This window comes from Tinamus guttatus, unplaced genomic scaffold (genome assembly GCF_059628265.1).
Source record: "Tinamus guttatus ecotype Peru unplaced genomic scaffold, ASM5962826v1 Tinamus_guttatus_pri_ptg000724l, whole genome shotgun sequence".
NCBI lineage: Eukaryota > Metazoa > Chordata > Aves > Tinamiformes > Tinamidae > Tinamus > Tinamus guttatus.
In genome coordinates, this window is record NW_028289258.1 from 51109 (window position 1) to 69760 (window position 18652).

At 55.8% G+C, this 18652-nt stretch overlaps 1 protein-coding gene across 1 annotated transcript in view; it reads left to right on the plus strand.

The window, feature by feature from the left end:
- The window catches only part of LOC148591719 (uncharacterized), a 52965-nt gene extending 42984 nt beyond the window's left edge, over positions 1-9981 (plus strand). The window contains exon 3 of the mRNA XM_088537088.1: positions 9916-9981. Within this exon, the coding sequence (XP_088393214.1) occupies positions 9916-9981 (66 nt within the window). The remainder of the gene's footprint in view (positions 1-9915) is intronic.
- The last annotated feature ends 8671 nt before the right edge of the window (positions 9982-18652 follow it).

An 18652-nucleotide genomic window follows, 5' to 3' on the forward strand; every position in this document is an offset into this window, starting at 1 on the left:
TCCTACACTTGCCGTATCCTTGCCACTTATTTCCACTTGTACAACCTCATTAAAAACCCTGTATATCTCAATAAAATCTATAACAATTTCTTACATATTAAGATGATAGCTAATGTCTCTTAGCTAGGCATGCACCTAGATGGGGAAAAGAACAATTTCTTTACATTTTGACTGCAATTAACAAACAGTATTAACTCCCTTCTCCACTCTTACCACTCAATGCTGCACCCAAGGGCAGCAATCTTGGGGGTGGTAAATGAGTGTGGGCAGAAACAAGCCCATGTTGGGAACCTAAGCACAAGAGTCCCAAGTGTTTTGTCTTTTCATGGTGGCCGGTTGGGGGTTGGCGTCACATGAAGCTGAGGGGGTGTAAAACGCGGCTGTTCCCATGTGCTGACCTGATGGTCGAGCAGGTGGCCACGCTGGTGAGGAGAGCCTCAAAGTGGGAGCAACTCGGGGAGGAGGAGGACTCCAAAAAGAGTGAGGAAGTGATGGCCTGGGATGGGAAGGAATAGCCACGGGGTGATGTGGGAAAGAGAAGCTCAGGGAGGGAGCAGTGGGATGCAGGGAGCTCTGCCTTGGGGTGAACCAAGAGGCAATCGAGAGCACAGGGGCGAGGATGGGGCTGGCCTCGTGGTGGGTGTCTGCTATGGAGCGCCTGACGAGGGGCAGCCTCTGCAAGGCCCGTGGAGCGCAGAGCTGTGGAGAGGACAACTCGTCCTGCGCCCCAGGGACCTGCTCAGGAGTGGGGAGAGGAGGTGCCTGGTGTCCCCATGGCGACTCCCAGGGCTTTGTGATGGGGGTGGCATCACACCCACAGGCCACTGTGATGGGGCAGTCCCCAAGGTGACTGTGTCCCTGCTAGGGTCTTCACTCTGAGGATTGCGGCGCAACCAGCAGGGAGCAACTCCCCTTGGTGCCCGTGCGAGAGGTCCTTAGAGAGGTTCCTAGAGATGGAGAAGGAGCAGCAGGCGAACGCCTGCACCTCATCCATGGAAGGGAACTCTAGTGCGCAAGAGTGCACGAGTGAGGTGAGTGTTGGGGCTGGAGGGAGAGCTGGGAGGCAGGGACAGGACCCGCATGGAGAGCACAGGGGTGGTGGGGAAGGAGCCCTGGGTCAAGATAGCCGGGCAGGAGCTCCTCCAGCGAGGGGACGTGCATTCCTGGGCACGGAAAAAGCAGCCTGACCTGCACTCTCCCCCTGTACTTGATGCTGGTGATGTTGCACCTCAAACACTGTGTTCAATTCTGGGCCCATCACTAGGAAAAGTAAAAATAAAAGCCATGGAGGCACTGGAGTGTGCCCAGAGAGGGGCACCAAAGCTGGTGAAGGCTTTGGAGCATGGACCCTATGAGGAGTGGCTGAGGGAGCTGGGGTTATCTAGGAGCCTCAAGGGAGACATTATTGCTCTGCGCAAGAACCTGAGAGGTGGTTGTAGTGAGGCAGGGTTGATCTATTCTCAGAAATAGCTATCAATAAGACAAGAGGGAATGGCTTCAGGTTGCACCAGGAGAGGCTCAGGTTAAATATTAGGAAAACTTTCCAGGTGGAAAGAGTGGTGAAGCATTGGAAGAGGCTGCCCAGGGAAGTGGTAGAATCACTGACCCTGGCAGCCTTCAAGAAATGTGCAGATAAGGCATTTAGAGCTATGGTTTAGCAGACATGGGGTTGAGGGGTTTACAGTTGGACTAAATGTTTTTGGAGATCTTTCCCAACATAGTGATTCTGATTCTCTGATCTGGATTCTCCAAGGCCCACATGAACCCCATGAGCTCTGTACTGAGGGCAGAGAGCAGGTCCAGGCCACGCACAGCCGCATTGTGCTCCGCCAGGATGTTCCCTTCGACACGAGGCTGGGGTTTCCCGTCCTTTAGAGCTGCTCGTACCAACACAAGTGTCCCCATCACGGGCCTCCTTCTCCCCACAGGTGGGCCAGCAGGAGCTGCCCGCAGCAGTGCAGCGCAGCGGGAGCCCGGCTTCGTCCCACCAAAGGGACCGGCTGTCACCGCTGCCCGACCCTCAGGGCTCACACACCTCTGAACACGGCATCGCACAGGTACAGAGCTGAGCGGCGGTGGAGGCCGAGCCTCTGCCTGAGTCCCCATGGGGCCGAGAAGCAGGTGGGACCTGCTGGGAGACACCAGGAGGTCTCTGTGCCCGGCAGGCCGAGCGCTGCTCTGCACGGCAGCCTGCACGCACCCGCCTCGGGCTCTCCGAGGAGCTGCCTTTGCCCAAGGCTTGCCCATAGGCACCAGCCCTCTCCCCAGGCAGCCTTTGGGAGCAGGGCAGCAGCCACCTGCATGGCAGAGCCATCGTCAAGGGGGTCAGAGGCTGCCGGAGGTTTCCCGTTGGGAAGGATGGAGGGAGGGACCAAGGACGGCAGTAAGGACTGCCTTTGTGGTGGCCTTCATTGCAGGTTGTGGAGGAGAAGGCCAGCAATGTCCCCTCCACAGTGCAAGAGCCGCAGCCCTCCACCAGCCTTGCAAGGCCTCAGGAAACGCCATCTCCCTCTCCACGGGAGCCAGCACAGCCTGATGCCAATAGAGCTAGGATGGAGCTCGCTGTACCTGTGCCCCCACACGCACTGGCACACGTCATCCATCAAGACTCCCAGGCAAGATCATGGCAGCTCCAGAGCATAGAGTGGCGCCCCAGCACATCATCCTCTGCACCTCAGACAGGGCCTGATCCCTACAGTCATCGGGGACAATTCCAGTGCAGCATTCCTAGCTGGCCGAGCTGGCCTAGCGGACTAAGCTGCCCAAGTGGGCCAGTGAGAGTACGGACATCACGGACACGGCAGCAGCCCTTGGAGATCACGTGCCACCTCCAAGGAAGGCCAGTGCACGTGCATGAAGACAACACTGCACGCTACCTGGCTGTGCTCAGCATCAGAACAGAGCCGCTGGAGGAGCTGGAGAGGAGCTGCCTGCAGCGCACTGGACAGAGCTTGGCCCAGCTCCGAGAAGGAGCTTTTCCAATGAGGGAGCAGAACCTGAGAGAGAGGCAGGACGAGCAGGAGGAGGCCCGTGACAACCATTTCTCCCTGACGCTGGCAGGATCACTCAATGCCAAACCCAAGGAGGTGAGTGCCAGGGAGTGCTGGGCCATGGGGGAGCCCTCCCAGTGCTGTGGCCAGCAGCTGTGCCGCGTCGTGCGGGACAGCCGGCTTGTCAAAGCACTGGCGGAGCCCCACGAGGCCTTTCCTCCCTTAACAAACCTCCCTCTCTCCTTCTAGCTCCTCGCCAGAAACTCCTTCTATGACCTCTGGAAACCAGAGATCACGCGAGTGGAGCTCCTCAAAGGCGCAAGCTGCAAGTGGGAGGTGCTGGAGCGGCTCTATGCTCATGCCCCAACCCGGGAGGCGCCGAGAGGCCTGGGAGCACTGCAGGAGGAGAGAGCAGAGGACACTGATGAGGAGGAGGAGGATGGGGAAGAGGAGGTGGAGGAAATTAACTCTTTGACCTGGGTCAGAGCCAGCCTCTGCAGCCCGGCTGTGGACCCGGAGACGGAGCACGAGAAGGTGCCCTGCTCGCCCCATGTCAGCACCACAGAGACTGTGAGCGAGGCACCTGGCCACGTGGAGGGCCTTGAGCCAGCAATGCCCAGGGGTGGTGAGCCAGGAGCACCTCCTTTGGCCAACAGCTTTCTGCACGCAGAGGACAGCGTGCCTGTCCCACCAGCAGCAAGTGCAGGAGCAGAACCAGAGGCCTCCCCGGCATCCAGCAACTTCATCCAGCATGCAGGGGAAAATGGTCCTCCGTCTCCATCACTTCCTCCAGAACCTGCACCAGAGGCCTCTCCTTCGGCTGAAAACCCTTGCGATGAGATGAGCAGCAGCCCGTCTCCCAAGGAAACCCTGCTGCAGGAAACAACAGCAGGAGCTTCTCCCCCAGCTGCAGGCCCTGCTGCCCAGGTGAGCAAGCAGCATCTGCCCTGTCCTCACCATCCCCGGGAGCTGCCGTGGGAGCTGTGTGGGGGGTGCCCAGAGTTACCCCATTTCCTTGGAGCCCCCCTGCCCATGGCATCCCACTGTCACCCCCAGGCATTTATCCTCTGCCATGTCTCCATGGGGAGATGCCGGCTCCTCTCCGTTTCCAAGTGCCAAAGACACAGGGATGAAGTCTGCTCCAGCCCACGTCGCATTCAGCCCTGAGGCCTGGATGCCGAGCGAGGAGGGAAGAGGCAGCCCCAGCAGCAGCCCCCTCCACACCAGGGCACCAGCCCCCTTGTGCCACGCACGCCCCCAGCTGCCTTCCTTTCCCCCTGCCCAGCCCTCTGCTATGGCCCCACAACGAGCCTTGTCCCATTGCCGTGCCAGCCGCAGGTCCCTTCCCTTGGGACGTGCAGCCATGGGCAGCCTCCTCTGATCCAAACCCTTTGCCATTGTGCAACCTGGGGCACTGGGACCCTCAGCAGGGCCAGCTGATGGCTGACGGGTGCGTGTTCTTGCTCTGCCCATGCAGGTGGCCTTGGAGCCCCAAGAGGAGGAGGAGAAGCCCTCCTCCTGCAGCCCCACACCCGACATTGAGGCAGGTACGTACCCGCGTGGAGAGCCCTGCTGGGGACAGTGGCCTGTCCTGGCACAGGGGGTGGCACCGAGGCCGGCAGCAGGAAGCGGTCGGGAGTTGCTGTGCCAAGGACAGAACCCCTCGGGAAGCCCTTGGTGGCAGGGACAGGCAGGTGCAGCCCTGCACCCTGCAGCCCATCGCCCACAGCTCTGCTTCCCACCACAGGCATCGCCGCCCTCCCGGACGTTGCAGCTTCCCGGCGATGGCGCTCACGGCTCAGGACGGCGCTTCGGGCTCTGTGCAGAGTGTTCTGCTGCTGCTGCATCACCAGGCAGCAAGAGGAGCGGCGCAGGTGAAAGAGCCCAGCAGGATCCCGAGAGTGGGGCTGGTGCAGAGCGACAGACACTGTGTCCTGGCGGGCACAGAGATGCTGCTGCATTGTGTCCCAGAGCACCCGTGTGCCCATGTGAGCCCTAGTTGTCAACAGCCATTGCTTCTTTCAAATAAAACCCTCAGAAACTTTTCTCCCTGTGTCACTTTGTGTCAGGCCAATCTCCACATTTAGACTAGAGCAGGCAATGCCAATGCATCCAGTAATGTCTGGAGGGACATTCGTTTACCAGACAGAGTTGCAGAGCAGTCATGGAGGGAAGGGGCTCCTGGAGGTCTCTGCTCAACCTCCTGCTGCAAGTGGAGGCAACAGAGGGGGTTTCCCAGGGCTGGGCAGGACAGAGCCCCCATGCTCTCTGGGGATGGATTCCGCAAGGCTCTGGGTCCTTCCTTCAGTGCCGGCCACCCTTAGCCTCCTCACGCTGTTCCTGGGCACCACTGGGAAGGCTCTGGCTCCATCTTCTCCCCACCCTCCACTTTGGCAGCTGCAGGCAGCACTGTGATCCTCCTGCCTCTTCTCCCAGATGAACAAATCCAGATCCTGAGTCTCGACTCCTGTGTTCTCTCCTTCAACTCGCAGCCATTGCAGGGGTCTCCACTGGGCTCACTGCGGTGAGTCCACGTGCCTCTGGGGCTGGGCTGTTGTGAGAGGGATTTCTCATGGTGATGGTGGGGCTCAAATAAGAAGCGTTTGTCCCCTCTTCCCACACACAAGGGGACCAGGACACCCAGCCCTCAGAGCCCACATTTGGTTTCCCACCCCTCAGCAGGCAACAAGGAGGCATTGGGGGGCTGGGGATTCCTGCACCTCTTCCTGCCACCAGGACAGTTCTGCAGCTCCCCCTGCCATCAGGATAGTCCTGCAGGTCCCATTGCTATCAGGACAGAAGGGCCATCGATTCCCATTTCAACCTTTGACTCTTTCCTGTTAAGCTACTTTACACATCCATGTCCTTTCCTGCTGTACATTAATCAGGCAGAGGAAGTGAAAGCTTGACCTGATGCCACTCATGTTCCTCTATGATCTCTTTTCCAATCAGGGTCAAAATTCTCCAAACTCAGAATAAAATCCTGAAGCCATGAGCTTGGCTTATGACACCAAAGAGTAGGGTTAAACATCAGGGTGTAAAGCATCTGCAGTTATCTGCCTCTTGTTTTCATGATACCTCTGACATTTTACTCAAGTTTTGGTCATGATTTCACTGGACAGTGGATGAGATGTGCAGTGGGCACAATGGATGTGGATGCTGAGATGGGAATGTCCCCCTTGGTCTTGTCATGATAGGTTGTGGGCATCCATGGAGGGAAGAACAACATGGAGAGATAGGCAAGATGCCCACAAAGGCTTTCTCAAGGTCAGAAACCTGTCTTTCTTGACTCTGCTGGCCTGAGTGCCTTGCGATTGAAGGGGATCTTCTGTTCATAAGCTCTCCGGGACGCAGGTGCTCACCACAGACATGTAAATAATTCCTCTGAGGGCCACCACAGGTACTGAAATGGAACCATGAAAACATGGCTTTAGGCATTAGCAGGAATGCAGCTTTGGACTCTCACTTCATCTTGCCAAGGGCTGTTGGTTGACCCAGGAGCCTGTTCTGCCTGAGCTCACCCTCAGGCTCCCTGGAGAGACACAGACAGAAAGAGGCTCCTCAGGGACACTGCACGTGCTCATCACGCTCAGGATGGACCGAGGCACAGACAAACTGGCACTGAAGTCCTGGGCTGCAGGCGTGAGTGCTGTTGCCCATGTTGGTACTGAGGGCCCTTTTGGATGCCCTGGAGTTTGCCTACAGTATTCACTGGCACTACCAGGCCATGCAGGTCCCTGCACTATTTCCCCTCACTGTTTGCCAGGAACCCATAGGTATGTGGGAGATCTGACACCATCACAAATGACAGCAGACACCAATATGTGTTTGTGCAGTATATGCGTTTCCATTGGCCAGTGGAGTAGCGAGGCCTATGGGCTGAGATACCCTGAAAATAGTTACAGCAGACGGGGTTGGCTCTCATCCAATGAATCTGCAGTTGGGAAAGTCCTGCCACTCCAAATCTCCCTCTCTGACCTCTCACCTTTCACCACACATGAATTTCCCCTCACCACAGAAACAAACCAAAAAAAAAACACAGAAACAAAATAAGCAAGCAAACAAAGAATCAAGAAGACATGTAACCTATCTCAGATACAACAACACTCCTTTATCGTCTGTCAAGGAAGCAACAAGAATGGGACATTATGTCTATCCCTTCTAGACCGTGAAGTTTAATTGATTTAATATCCCCTCTTCCCTTCTACTTTCCAGCATTATCCTCATTGCTGTGTTCTTCTCAATGGATATCAAGGGTGCAGCCTACTGTTTCCTTTCCTGTATTGACTGTGCTACTGTGCAGAAGCAGCAATGTTTTCTGTGCAGCGGTGGACAACTGCTATGAGCTCTGGGTGCAAGCCCAAGCAGTCCTGACTGCTTTTCTGAGAGCCTCCCCCACCTGCCTGTTGCACAGACTGTAGAGGAGAGGATTGAGCAGGGGTGTGAGGACAGTGTAGAACAAGGAGAAGACTTTGTTGAGCTGCCTCAGGGGGCCAATCCTGGGCATCAGGCAGGCAATGATGAGGGTGCCATAGAAAACAGTGACAGCAGTGAGGTGAGAAGAGCAGGTTGAGAAGACCTTCTTCCTGCCCACACTGGATGGGATCTTTAGGATGGCAACTCTGATGCACACATAGGAAGCCAGTGTGAGCAGGAAGGGGAAGACTGTATCCAGGAAGACTATATCCAGGAAACACAGTAAGAAAGCTACAGGTGTGACAACAGTGGTGTCACTGCAGGCAAGCTCCAGCAAAGGATTAAAACTGTAGAAGAAGTGGTCCACTGCTTTGGGGCCACAGAACCTTGTCTGGGATATGAAAAAAAGTGACTACTGTAGTGGCCTGTATTGGAGATGGAAATTTCTGTGATCTGTAGAGTCATAAAAATGTCCTGTTAGAAGCAGAGGCCAGACCTTGAGAAAGGAGCTGTTTCCCTGCCTAGGCTGAGCGATAAGGAGCAGGGATGCAGCTGCTCAGCCCGGTTCACAGGCAGCCCCCCCGGAAACCTGTTGAAGCCGGCCACTGGGCTGGGCTTGTAGCCAACTTAACCGCAGGCATCCTCCAAACTAGCTTTGGAGGTCAAACACCCGGAAATGTGGAAGAAGAGGAGTAAGGCAGGACCCTCGAATTGAGGGCTGGGACCCCTGACTGGTGTGCGCGCCTGCGCACCCAGTGGGGAGAGCTGGACAACTAGAGGCAGAGTTTGTCCACCCTCCCCGGCCTGCCTCCTGGGTCGGACTGACCCTGCATGCCAGGATGCACCAGGCATAAAAAAAGACAGTGTGGAGAGAGGCGGGGGAAGGAGAAACCCCTAACTCTGAGGCCTGCGCTGTCTCTGCGGGAGCCGGTCGGCAACTCTCTCTCTCTGATCTGCCAGCTCGAGAGGATGTTCGGATCCAGTATCCTGCCAGCAGGTATCACCTCATGAGTAGTCATCCATACTTTGCTTCTTTTATGTGCTTTCACCTGAATAAATGCTCGATGTAGTCACCTCGTTCTGCGTGATTATTGCCGAATCCTGAGCCCATCCAGAACAAGGCCCCACTGGTTCCATTGGCATCACCTGCTCTAATCTAAATGTAGAGATTGGCCTGACACAAAGTGACCCAGGGAGAAAAATCTTTTGAGGGGTTTATTTGAAAGAAGCAATGGCTGTTGACAACTAGGGTTCATGTAGGCATATGGGTGCTCTGGGGCATGACGCAGTAGCATTTCTGTGCCCGCCACGACACAGTGTCTGTCGCTCTGCACCAGCCCCACTCTCGGGATCCTGCTGGGCTCTTTCACCTGCGCTGCTCCTCTTGCTGCCTGGTGATGCAGTGGCAGCAGAACGCTCTGCACAGAGCCCGAAGCGCCGTCCTGAGTCGCGAGCACCATCGCCGGGGAACGGCGATGTCTGGGAGGGCGGTGATGCCTGTGGTGGGAAGGAGAGCTGTGGGCGATGGGCCACACAGGCACACAGAGAGCACCTGCCTGTCCCCAGCACCAAGGGCTTCCCAAGGGTCTGTGGCCTTTGCACAGAAGCCCTTGAGCGCTTCCTGCTGCTGACCTCGGTGCCACTTGCTGTCCCACTGTCCCCAGAAGGACTCTGCACGCGGGTACGTACCTGGCTCAACGTCTGGCCTGGGGCTGCAGGAGGACGATGACTTCTCCTCCTCTTGGGACTCCGAGGCCTCCTGCATGGACGGGACAAGAACACGCACCCGTTGGCCATCAGCTGCTGCTGCTCAGGGTACCAGTACCCCTGGTTACACAGGGTCAAAGGGTTTGGGGATGGGGAAGGCTATCCATGGATGCGCATCCCAAGGGAAGGGACCTGTGGCTGGCACAGAAAGGGGACAAGGCTCTTTGTGGGGCTGTAGCAGCAGGGCTGGGCAGGGGGAACGGAGGCAACCGGGTGCGTGGCACAAGCGGGCTCGTGTCCTGGTGTGGAGGGGGCTACTTCTGGGGCTGCCCCTTTCCTCCCTGCTCAGTGTCTAGGCTCCAGGGCTGTATGTAGCACAGGGGTGGAGGGGACAACAGCCTTGTGCCTTTGGCCCTTGGATACAGAGAGGACTCGGTATCTCCCCATGGCGACATCGCAGAGGGCAAATAGTTGGGGTGACAACAGGGCACCACGGCAGGGGGGTCCCACGGGCTGAAGCAGCTCTGAGCACCCCCTCTGCTCACCCCAGACCCAGCTCACAGGGCAGCTCCCTGGGATGGTGGGTGCAGGTGAGGCGCTGCTTGCTCACCTGGGGAGCAGGGCTTGCAGCCAGGGGAGGAACCGCTGGTGCCGTGTCATCAGGCAATGGTTGCTCCAGAATGGGGTTGTCACTCACAGGGGGCACCTTCTGCTGAGATGCCTCCCTGTCTGCGAACAGGCTGCGCAGGCTGGGTCTGACCCAGGTCTTGGAGGTGCTTTCCTCCACCTCTTTGCCTTGCAGAGCCTCTTCACCAGCATCCTCCTCCTCATCAGTGTGGCCTGTGAGCTCATCCTGCTCTGCCCCTAGGGCTCTCTTGCCTCTCCTTACCTGCCCCTCCTCCCTGGGGGCATGGGCATAGAGGCGCTCCAACACCTCCCACTTGCACCTCACATCCTTGAGCAGCTCCACTTGTGTCATCCTGGGGTTCCACAAGTCATAGAAGGAATTTCTAGCGAGGAGCTAGAGAATAGAGGGAGGTTTATGAAGGGGGCTTCACTTCCCCCCAGAATGGCTTCCTGGGCCCCACCAGCACAGGGACAACTGGGCTGTCACTGGGCAGAGCAGCACCTGGTGCCAGCACCGCAAGGGTTCTGGCTGCCCCAGCCATCCCTTCTGCTTACCTGCTTGGGTCGCACATTAAGCGATCCCGAGGCTGTCAGGGAGAAATGTGTTCCCTCGTCCTCCTCTTCCTCATCCTCGCTCTCCTCCAGGCTCTGCTGCTTCCTCAGGAAGGCGCCTTCTCGCAGCTGGGCCAAGCTCTGCCCGGTGCGCGCCAGGCAGCTGCTCTGGAGCTCCTCCAGCGGCTCCGTGCGGATGCTGAGCACGGACAGGTAGCGCGCGGTGTTGTCCGGGTGCACACGCAGTGGCTCTGCTCCCAGGTGGCAGATGATGCCCACAGGCTGCTGCTTTGGGCCCTGTCCTGTCCCTGCTCGGCATGGTGGGGCAGCCTTCCGGCTCTCTGCCCTCAGCTCCACCGCAATTTCTGCAAAGATGCTCTCCACAAAGCCAGCAGGCTCAAGCAGGGATGAGCGTGTGGCCTCCAGTGAGCCAGCAGCAGCCGTGTCTTCTGCAGAGCCGTGCGGTGCCTCTGCGAAGGGCAGGCTGGGGAGTTCAGCCTCCCGGGAACCCTCCTTGGCTGCCGGGGCGCACTGCTGGGCATCCTGCGGGGCAGAAGAGGCTCTTTCTTCCTGGCACACCTTGGCGGGTGGCCCTTCCACTTGAGAAAGCTGCAGCTCTCCCCCTTGGCACCCTGAGGATGTGCTTAGCACCAACTCCTGATTGGGCACCTCTGCCTCCAGGCGCTGGTCCTTGATCTGCTGGCCCACCTGTGGGGAGAAGGAGGCCCCTGGTGGAGGTGGTTGCATGGATACAAGTGGCCCCTGAAACACAAGAAACCTCAGCCCTGTGTCCAAGGGAGGCTCGTGGCTGCACACAGCCTGGCTGAGCTCAGTCTAGAGCTGCTTGCTGATCCTCAGCACAGAGCTCACAGGGTTTGGGTGGCCCTGGGAGGACCCCGGCTGGCGTCTTTTGTCCGAGAAAAAATATCCAGGGCCGAGAATAAATGAGCTCTCCCCGGAAGAGCTCATGCCTGGCTATCTCACCCCAACTCCCCTTCCAAACCACTCTTGTGCTCTCCGTGTCAGTCCCATCCCTGCTGCTCGCCTCTCCCTTCAGCCCCACTGCTCACCTCGCTCACGCTCTCCTGCAAGCCTGAGAGCCCATCTGCGGGCTGAAAACAGGCGTTCGCCTGCTGCTCCTTGTCCATGTCCAGGATCCTCTCGTGGGGACCTGACACTGGCACCAAGGGGAGCTGCTCCCTCCTGATCGAGCTGCTCTCCTCAGAGTGGGGACCTGGGGTCTTTTCCCTCAATAAAGTCATGGTCACCATGGGGACCGCCCCCTCACAATGGTCTTGTGAGCATGATGCCACTGACATCACAAAGCCCTGGTGAGTGCCATGGGGACCTCATCACGATGTCCTGGTGGAGACCATGGGGACCTCATCACGATGTCCTGGTGGAGACCATGGGGACCCCATCACGATGCCTTGGCGGAGACCAAGGGGACCCCATCACGATGCCTTGGTGGAGACCGTAGGGACTCCATCATGATGTCCTGACCATCTCCATGGGGATGCCTATCACCATGTTGCTACCTCCAAGTCCTGATTCCAGCTTCTGAGCCTGCCTGGAAACTGCTATCCAGGGAGCAGAATGAATGTTCCTCCCTCCAGCTCTGCACTCCCCAGGCCTTGCAGAGGCTGCACTTCTTCAGGCGCTCCATAGCAGAGATCCACACAAGGCCATCACTGTTGGTCTGCCCATTAATCCTCACGCCTACAATCCTGACTGGCTCTCTGTCTGTCCCTGGGCAGAATTCCCTGCATCTTGCTGTGCTCTCCGGGGTTTCCTTTGTCCACCTCACCTACACCTTTCCCTGCCATCCCAGCCCATCACTCCCTCACTCTTGCTGTAGTCATCTTCTCTGAGTCATTCTCAATTTAAGGCTCTCCTCACCAGCTTGGCCAACTGATTGATGACGATCCGGTGAGCAGATGGGAACAGTCTCCTTCCAGGTGAAATGTGACAATATGCAGTCTTGCTGCCTTGCTCTAAGCTCAGCTCCAGGTTCTCCTCCAGCTCCTGCTGAAAAAAAAAAAAAAAAAAAAAGAGAGAGAGAGAAGAAGAAAAAAAAAAAAAGGAAAAAGAGACTCTTTGCTCTACATCCTCTCCATTTCTTGCTTGTCTTAAGCTGGTATGAGGGTACATGAAAGCAATATGAATTATGGTACCTGAAATGCAGAATTTAAACCTGAATCCTTCGGACATGTTTCTCCTTCTTGTATCAGTGCATGCTCAGATGTGCAGAGCTGCTGCTGCTGGAGGCCAGTTCTGTGCATCGCTGTGCCAGAACAAAGGCCAATCCAAGGGCACTCACTGAAGACTCCAAGGCCAACAGGGAAATCAGCAGGTTGTGAGGAAGCTCCAAAAGTGCCTTCACCCACTCTGCCCATTGACAGCACTAGCATCACCTTTGCTGGCCCCAGCAGGCCACCAAGCATGGGAAAGGGGATAACCAGCGGTACCAGGCACCCAAAGGCCATGCCAGTGCCGTAGGGACCATGGGTGTGCGTGTGCACGTGCTCTAGGTGAGCACACCTGTATCTGTCACACCGGACTAGCCTGAGGGACAGGGCAGGATGGCTCCCAGAAGCACACTGCTATGTTCCCCTGTGCTTCCCTGGCACAGTTAACTGCGGGTGACATTCCTCCTCTCCCGGGAACTTTCCAGGCCAGCCCAGCTGGGTAAGGCAGCCCCAACAGGAGAAGGAGTTGCTGCCCCAGGGGACTCTAAAGTACCTCGAGGCATGTGACAGAGGTAAAGAGGATGTCCAGGAAGGGCAAGTTGCTGCTGAGAAAATTCCTGTTCCTTCTGGATGAGGACAGCCTTTCATGTGGCCACATTGAGGACATCAGTAGCATACTCACTGTCAGGATCACCACAGGTAAGAAGGTTCAGGAAGAGGAGACCCATCAGCCTTTAAGAACATAGGTTCATGAAAAGAGACCCCAGTGTCATGTGTCTCCCATTACTGATTCCTCCTTTCATGTGTTGGTGTTCAGTTGCTGGTCCATAGGCCCTGGACCACCTTGAGAGGCCTCAGAGTTCCTGCCCTCTGCACCCATTCCAGGAGGTTGTGTCTTTCCTGGAGGTGCTGTGCTGTATTTGCCAGCCATGGCTGGCTGTAATGGGCACACCAGGCACCTGGCACAGCTCTAGAGACCTTGGACTGAACTTAGGTGCCTGCCGTGCAGGGATGTATGTGTGTCACTTTGCTTTGCTCTGATTTGAGCTCACATGCCCTAAATGCACATGTCTGGTTCCATTTCAGGTGGTCAAGGATACCCTCCTTGCCCCTATGTCCACCAGCTGGTGCTTGGGAAGGATGTCCATCTCTCAGGATGGTTCCAAGAGAACTTGAAGACCCTTGCATTTGCCTTGGACCACCCCAGCCCCTCAGGCATTACAAGGTGTTATTACTGACTCCTACCCTCTCTCTCTAGCGATTAGAGATGCCAGGGCCATTTCCTACCTGGGATGTGCTGCACAGGTCTCTGTCTTCTTGAGTTCAAGAGAATGTTTTTTTCACATAGTCATGTGAAAAAGTGGTCATGCTTATGACCACTTTGAGGCCATCTGCAGACCCCTGTACTATGGGATCCTCCTGAGCAGCAGAACTTGTGTTGAAATGGCAGCAGTTGCCTGGGCCTCTGAGTTTCTCAATGCCCTGGTCCATACTGCTAACACTTTCATGCTTTCTTTCCGTAGAGACAGCTCTATGGACAGTAGTTTTGTGAAATCCCCCAAATCCTTAAGCTCTCCTGCCAGGCTACAGGCATTTCCATATATTTGGGATGCAAAACATCAGGATGTGGCACAGAAGACAGATTGGTCATGGTAGACCCTATTACCAAGAGCCAAGGACACCGTGTGTGCAATGGCCCCACTTGAGAGCAGAGAAATGCTGGCATGGAGAGAAGATGTCAGTGCAATGGTGAAAGAAGGTTCCCTCTAAGAGAGCAAAGCCTGCAGTGCCCAAGGCCAGGGAGAAACATAGTGTGACTGTGAGGAAATGGCAGGAGAGGGCTTTGTTGCCTGAGCCGATTTGTAGCACCTTGGGGCCTGTGACAGAGTTGGGCCAATATCCAGGCAGGAGAAGGCATCATTGAAAGTGTTCTTGGGCTGGAGCTGTCTATGATCTAGCCATCCTGAGGCCATCATTAGCCCAGCCATATCATCCAGAGTGAAAGGAGGTTCTGTTTGATAAAAGCAAGAAGCTGTTAAGAGAGCAGAGACCAGAGCAGACACCTTGGTGTGATGTGCCTCTCCCATTTAGGGAGCACGCTTGGCTGTAGGAGGGATGGACTTGGCCTAAAGGCAGTGGTTGGATCCAGTTGTTTTGGCACTGGTAGCAAACCCGAGAGGTCCTGGGGCGCTTGCCCAGCTCCAACTCCAAAGGGACATGACTTCTCATAGATCCCATGCTAGAGGAGGCATTTGGTTATGCTGGACAACGCAGGCACCTGTCTTGGCCCAGCCAGCCTATTCCAATGTCACTGAATGATATGCCTGCCCTGAATTATATTAACTTTTTGCACTATGATGATCTGCCTGGGTCTCTGCTTTATACTGCATGGTGCTCACATAGTAGTGGAAGGCACCTGGGGTCATTTGAGATGGCCAAGGACATTCCCCACCTGGTCTTGTCCTGGAGCTCCATGAGAATGTGGGTCTGAGATTTGCTTCTTAAGAGCAAACAGACATGGGCAGGTTTTTGGTACCTCCTCTGCCTCTTCAACTGTCCCCAGCTGTTTGTGTGTTGCCAGCTGACTCCCACCCTCCATCAGGAGTGATTACAAGGGGAGCTTAGAGAAGGAGCTCCCATGGAGATGTCAGTGCTGTGCACACTTCAGCATGGGGAAGCAGAATCCCACCTTCTGTGTATTCAGGGGAGGAATGTGAAACCCATCCCAGATCAGTGACTTCTGAACCAGCATGTGATGCCCACATTGACTCATCTGAATCAATGAGCCTCCTTCTTGCCCCTGTCTGGGTGTCCTGCCTATTAGGGTCTTACTAACTAGGGACTTCCAGAGTGGGACCTTTTTAACTTACATAGATAGTCATCCTCTGATGAAATAGATGGCAAGCTGGGAATCATTCTTTCTCCACTCAGTTGGGAAGGACAACAAGTGATTATTTTAGTTTACTTAACAAACATTTCCCAGGAGGAGGGAACACGAGGGACAGAGAAATTGGTGAGTTCAGCTGGGCCTCTGCTCCTGTGCGGGGCCAGGCTCCTGGGACGGAGGCAGCTCGTGGCAGCCTGGTAGCACTGCCCAGAGACAGCCGAGTGCAGGAGCAGCTCCTGTGCCAAGAGCAGCAGGGCTGCGGGCACTGCCTGCTGCTGCGGACAGCAAAGGAGAGAAGGCAGCGAGAGGGGAATGGACGTGTGGAGTGGTAGGACAGAGGAGAACTGGTGGAGAAATCATCACAGCCCTTGACACGGTGAGTCTCTGGCGGGAGGGCAATGCTGCTGAGGTTCCTGGAGGGGTCTTCTGACCCCAAACCATTACAGATTGGGGTTTTAACGATCGTTCTCTCACTTTCTCCTGTGCAGAAAATGGGGAGATGCTTCAGAGCAGCGTTCCTGGCACTCTAATGCAGGGAGTGTATAGTGTCCTCTTCTCCTGGGGATGGCTGCAGGGTGTGAAGCCAGGGTCTGCCCAGGGCTGTTAATTAAGAGCAGTGTCCCTGTGCTCCATGGTGCTGTGAGCCTGGGGCAGTGACTCTGACACCTGTAAGTGTCAGCACTCAGCCTGCCTGGGGTGCTCCCCATGCCGCTATGGGGAGAAGCTCTGGGTTAGAAGAGAAACCCCCAGCAGGGTAGCTTGAGCCTCCCATTTTGTATTTTCTGCCTTGGGGACATATCAGAGGCTACTTTTCATCAAGAACACCAAGGCAGGGAACTCCTGATAGAAAAGAGTCATCAAGACTCTGTGCTCTCACTTTTATTCTCTTTGGGTGGGATAAAATGGACATGGATCTGACAGATTTAGACAGGGGATGGAGGCTCATAGGTGGTGACACTGATAAAAGAGCAGTAGTAGGAGGACCTCAGCAAATGCCTTCACCTACCCCTCAGCCTACAGACAGAGCCAGCATCCCCTTTCCAGCTTCAGCAAGGTTTGTCTCACCTGCAAACACAAAGGTGCCCTGGGCAGGATCCTGACCCCAGCGGGTGTCTGCAGGGCAGAGCCGAGGGCCCAGCAGGTGGGATGGGGTTTGTGAGCACAAACAGGGCAGACACGTAGGGATGGAGGAACAGCTCCCATAGGGGATGGCTCCCCAGGCAGCAGCGTCATGGCCAGAGGTTGAGAGGAAACTGTCACCTCCAGCACCTCCTCTCCTGTCCACACCAGCACAACCCTCTGCTCTGCAAGCTGCAGACCATATTTCATCCATTTCATATGGTCATCCAGACCATATTTCCTTGGCAGAGGGACGTGAAGGAGACACTCCTGAGAGCTCTCTTTCCCCAGCCCTGACTGGCCCTGCTTCCCTCAGCACAGCTATCGGGGTGTTGCTCTGTGCTTCGCACCAGCTCGTGTCCATCCCTTGGACTCTCTGAGCAGGGGGTTTCTGCTGAAGTCCAGACACCGACCCTGTGAGTCCTGCCATGCAGATATGTCCTTGTGTGTGAGGTGCCCCATACCCCTCTGCCCTGTGCTGCTTGAAGCCAGGTACTGTGAGGGTCTGGGAATGAGCCAATTCTCCCTTGAGGACACCTCATCCTTAAAACATTCTCTCTGTATTTTTGTTGGCTGGGCTGCAAGCTGCCCTCCAGAGGGGCACAGCTCCCCCATTACAGCTGAGTCTTATGGAGGGGCTCCATGGAGAAGCTCTCTAGGTACTGAGGCCCTGGAATTGCTGCTGGGCAGGTGCATGGGAACAGATGGAATAAGTCCAATGTGCTTCTGGCTTGAAGAGGAGGACTGAGACCTCCCTCAGGAACTCTGAGACAGGGCACTGGGTTGGGTGATCTGCACTTTGAACCTGGATTCCTCTGCACTCCATGGAGTGATTTATTTCTATGGTAAAATGAGTGAAATTTTCCTCTGCATCAGAGGTGCGAACACAGGGCAGCTGGGAACAGGTCAGCTCTTCTCACTCTGCATTAATGTTATAGTGATCCCTTTTGCCCCTCTATAACCACAGCCATTTACTCAGAGTATAGTAGGAATGCTGGGGATTTCTGTGTCCTCAAGGAAAACTCACCCAGCACCAACCAGAGCTCAAGACACAGACCTCAACGACTTGAGACTTGACTTCATAACGTTTGCGAGCTAGAGGAGGGCTTATGAGAAAGATTTATACATGGAAATCTGTTCTGATTTCTCGACAACTCTTTTTCCTCTGTCAGTCCTTCAGTGGCCTGAAGGAGCGAATGTCCAACAGCAGCTCCCCCAGTGAGTTCCTCCTCCTGCCATTTGCGGACATGCGGGAGCTGCAGCTCTTGCACTTCTCACTCTTCCTGGCCATCTACCTGGCTGCCCTCCTGGCCAACAGCCTCATCATCACAGCCGTAGCCTGCGACCACCGCCTCCACACCCCCATGTACTTCTTCCTCCTCAACCTCTCCCTCCTTGATGTTGGCTCCATCTCCACCACTGTCCCCAAATCCTTGGCCAGTTCCCTGTGGGACACCAAGGCCATTTCCTACTTGGGATGTGCAACGCAAGTCTTTTTCTTCCTTTTTTTATTTTCAGCAGAGTTTTCTCTCCTCACAGTCATGGCCTATGACCGCTACGTTGCTATCTGCAGACCTCTGTGCTATTGGGCCCTCCTGGACAGCAGAGCTTGTGTCAAAATGGCAGCTGCTGCCTGGGCCAGTGGCTTTCTCAATGCTCTCCTGCACACCGGGAACACATTTTCCCTACCACTTTGCCAAGGCAATGTGGTGGAGCAGTTCTTCTGTGAAATCCCCCAGATCCTCAAGCTCTCCTGCTCAGACTCCTTCCTCAGGGAAGTAGGGCTTCTTGGGGTTAGCCTTAGTTTAGCCTTTGGGTGTTTTGTTTTCATTGGGGTGTCCTATGTGCACATCTTCAGAGCTGTGCTGAGGATCCCCTCAGAGCAGGGCCGGCACAAAGCCTTTTCCATGTGCCTCCCGCACCTGGCCGTGGTCTCCCTGTTTCTCAGCACAGGCATGTTTGCCTACCTGAAGCCCCCCTCCATCTCCTCCCCAGCTCTGGATCTGGTGGTGGCTCTTCTATATGCGGTGATGCCTCCAGCAGTGAACCCCCTCATCTACAGCATGAGAAACAAGGAGCTCAAGGATGCCCTGAGGAAACTGGTTACATGGGTCCAATGTCAGCACCAATAACTCCGCCATGCACAACCACTCACCAGTTACAGG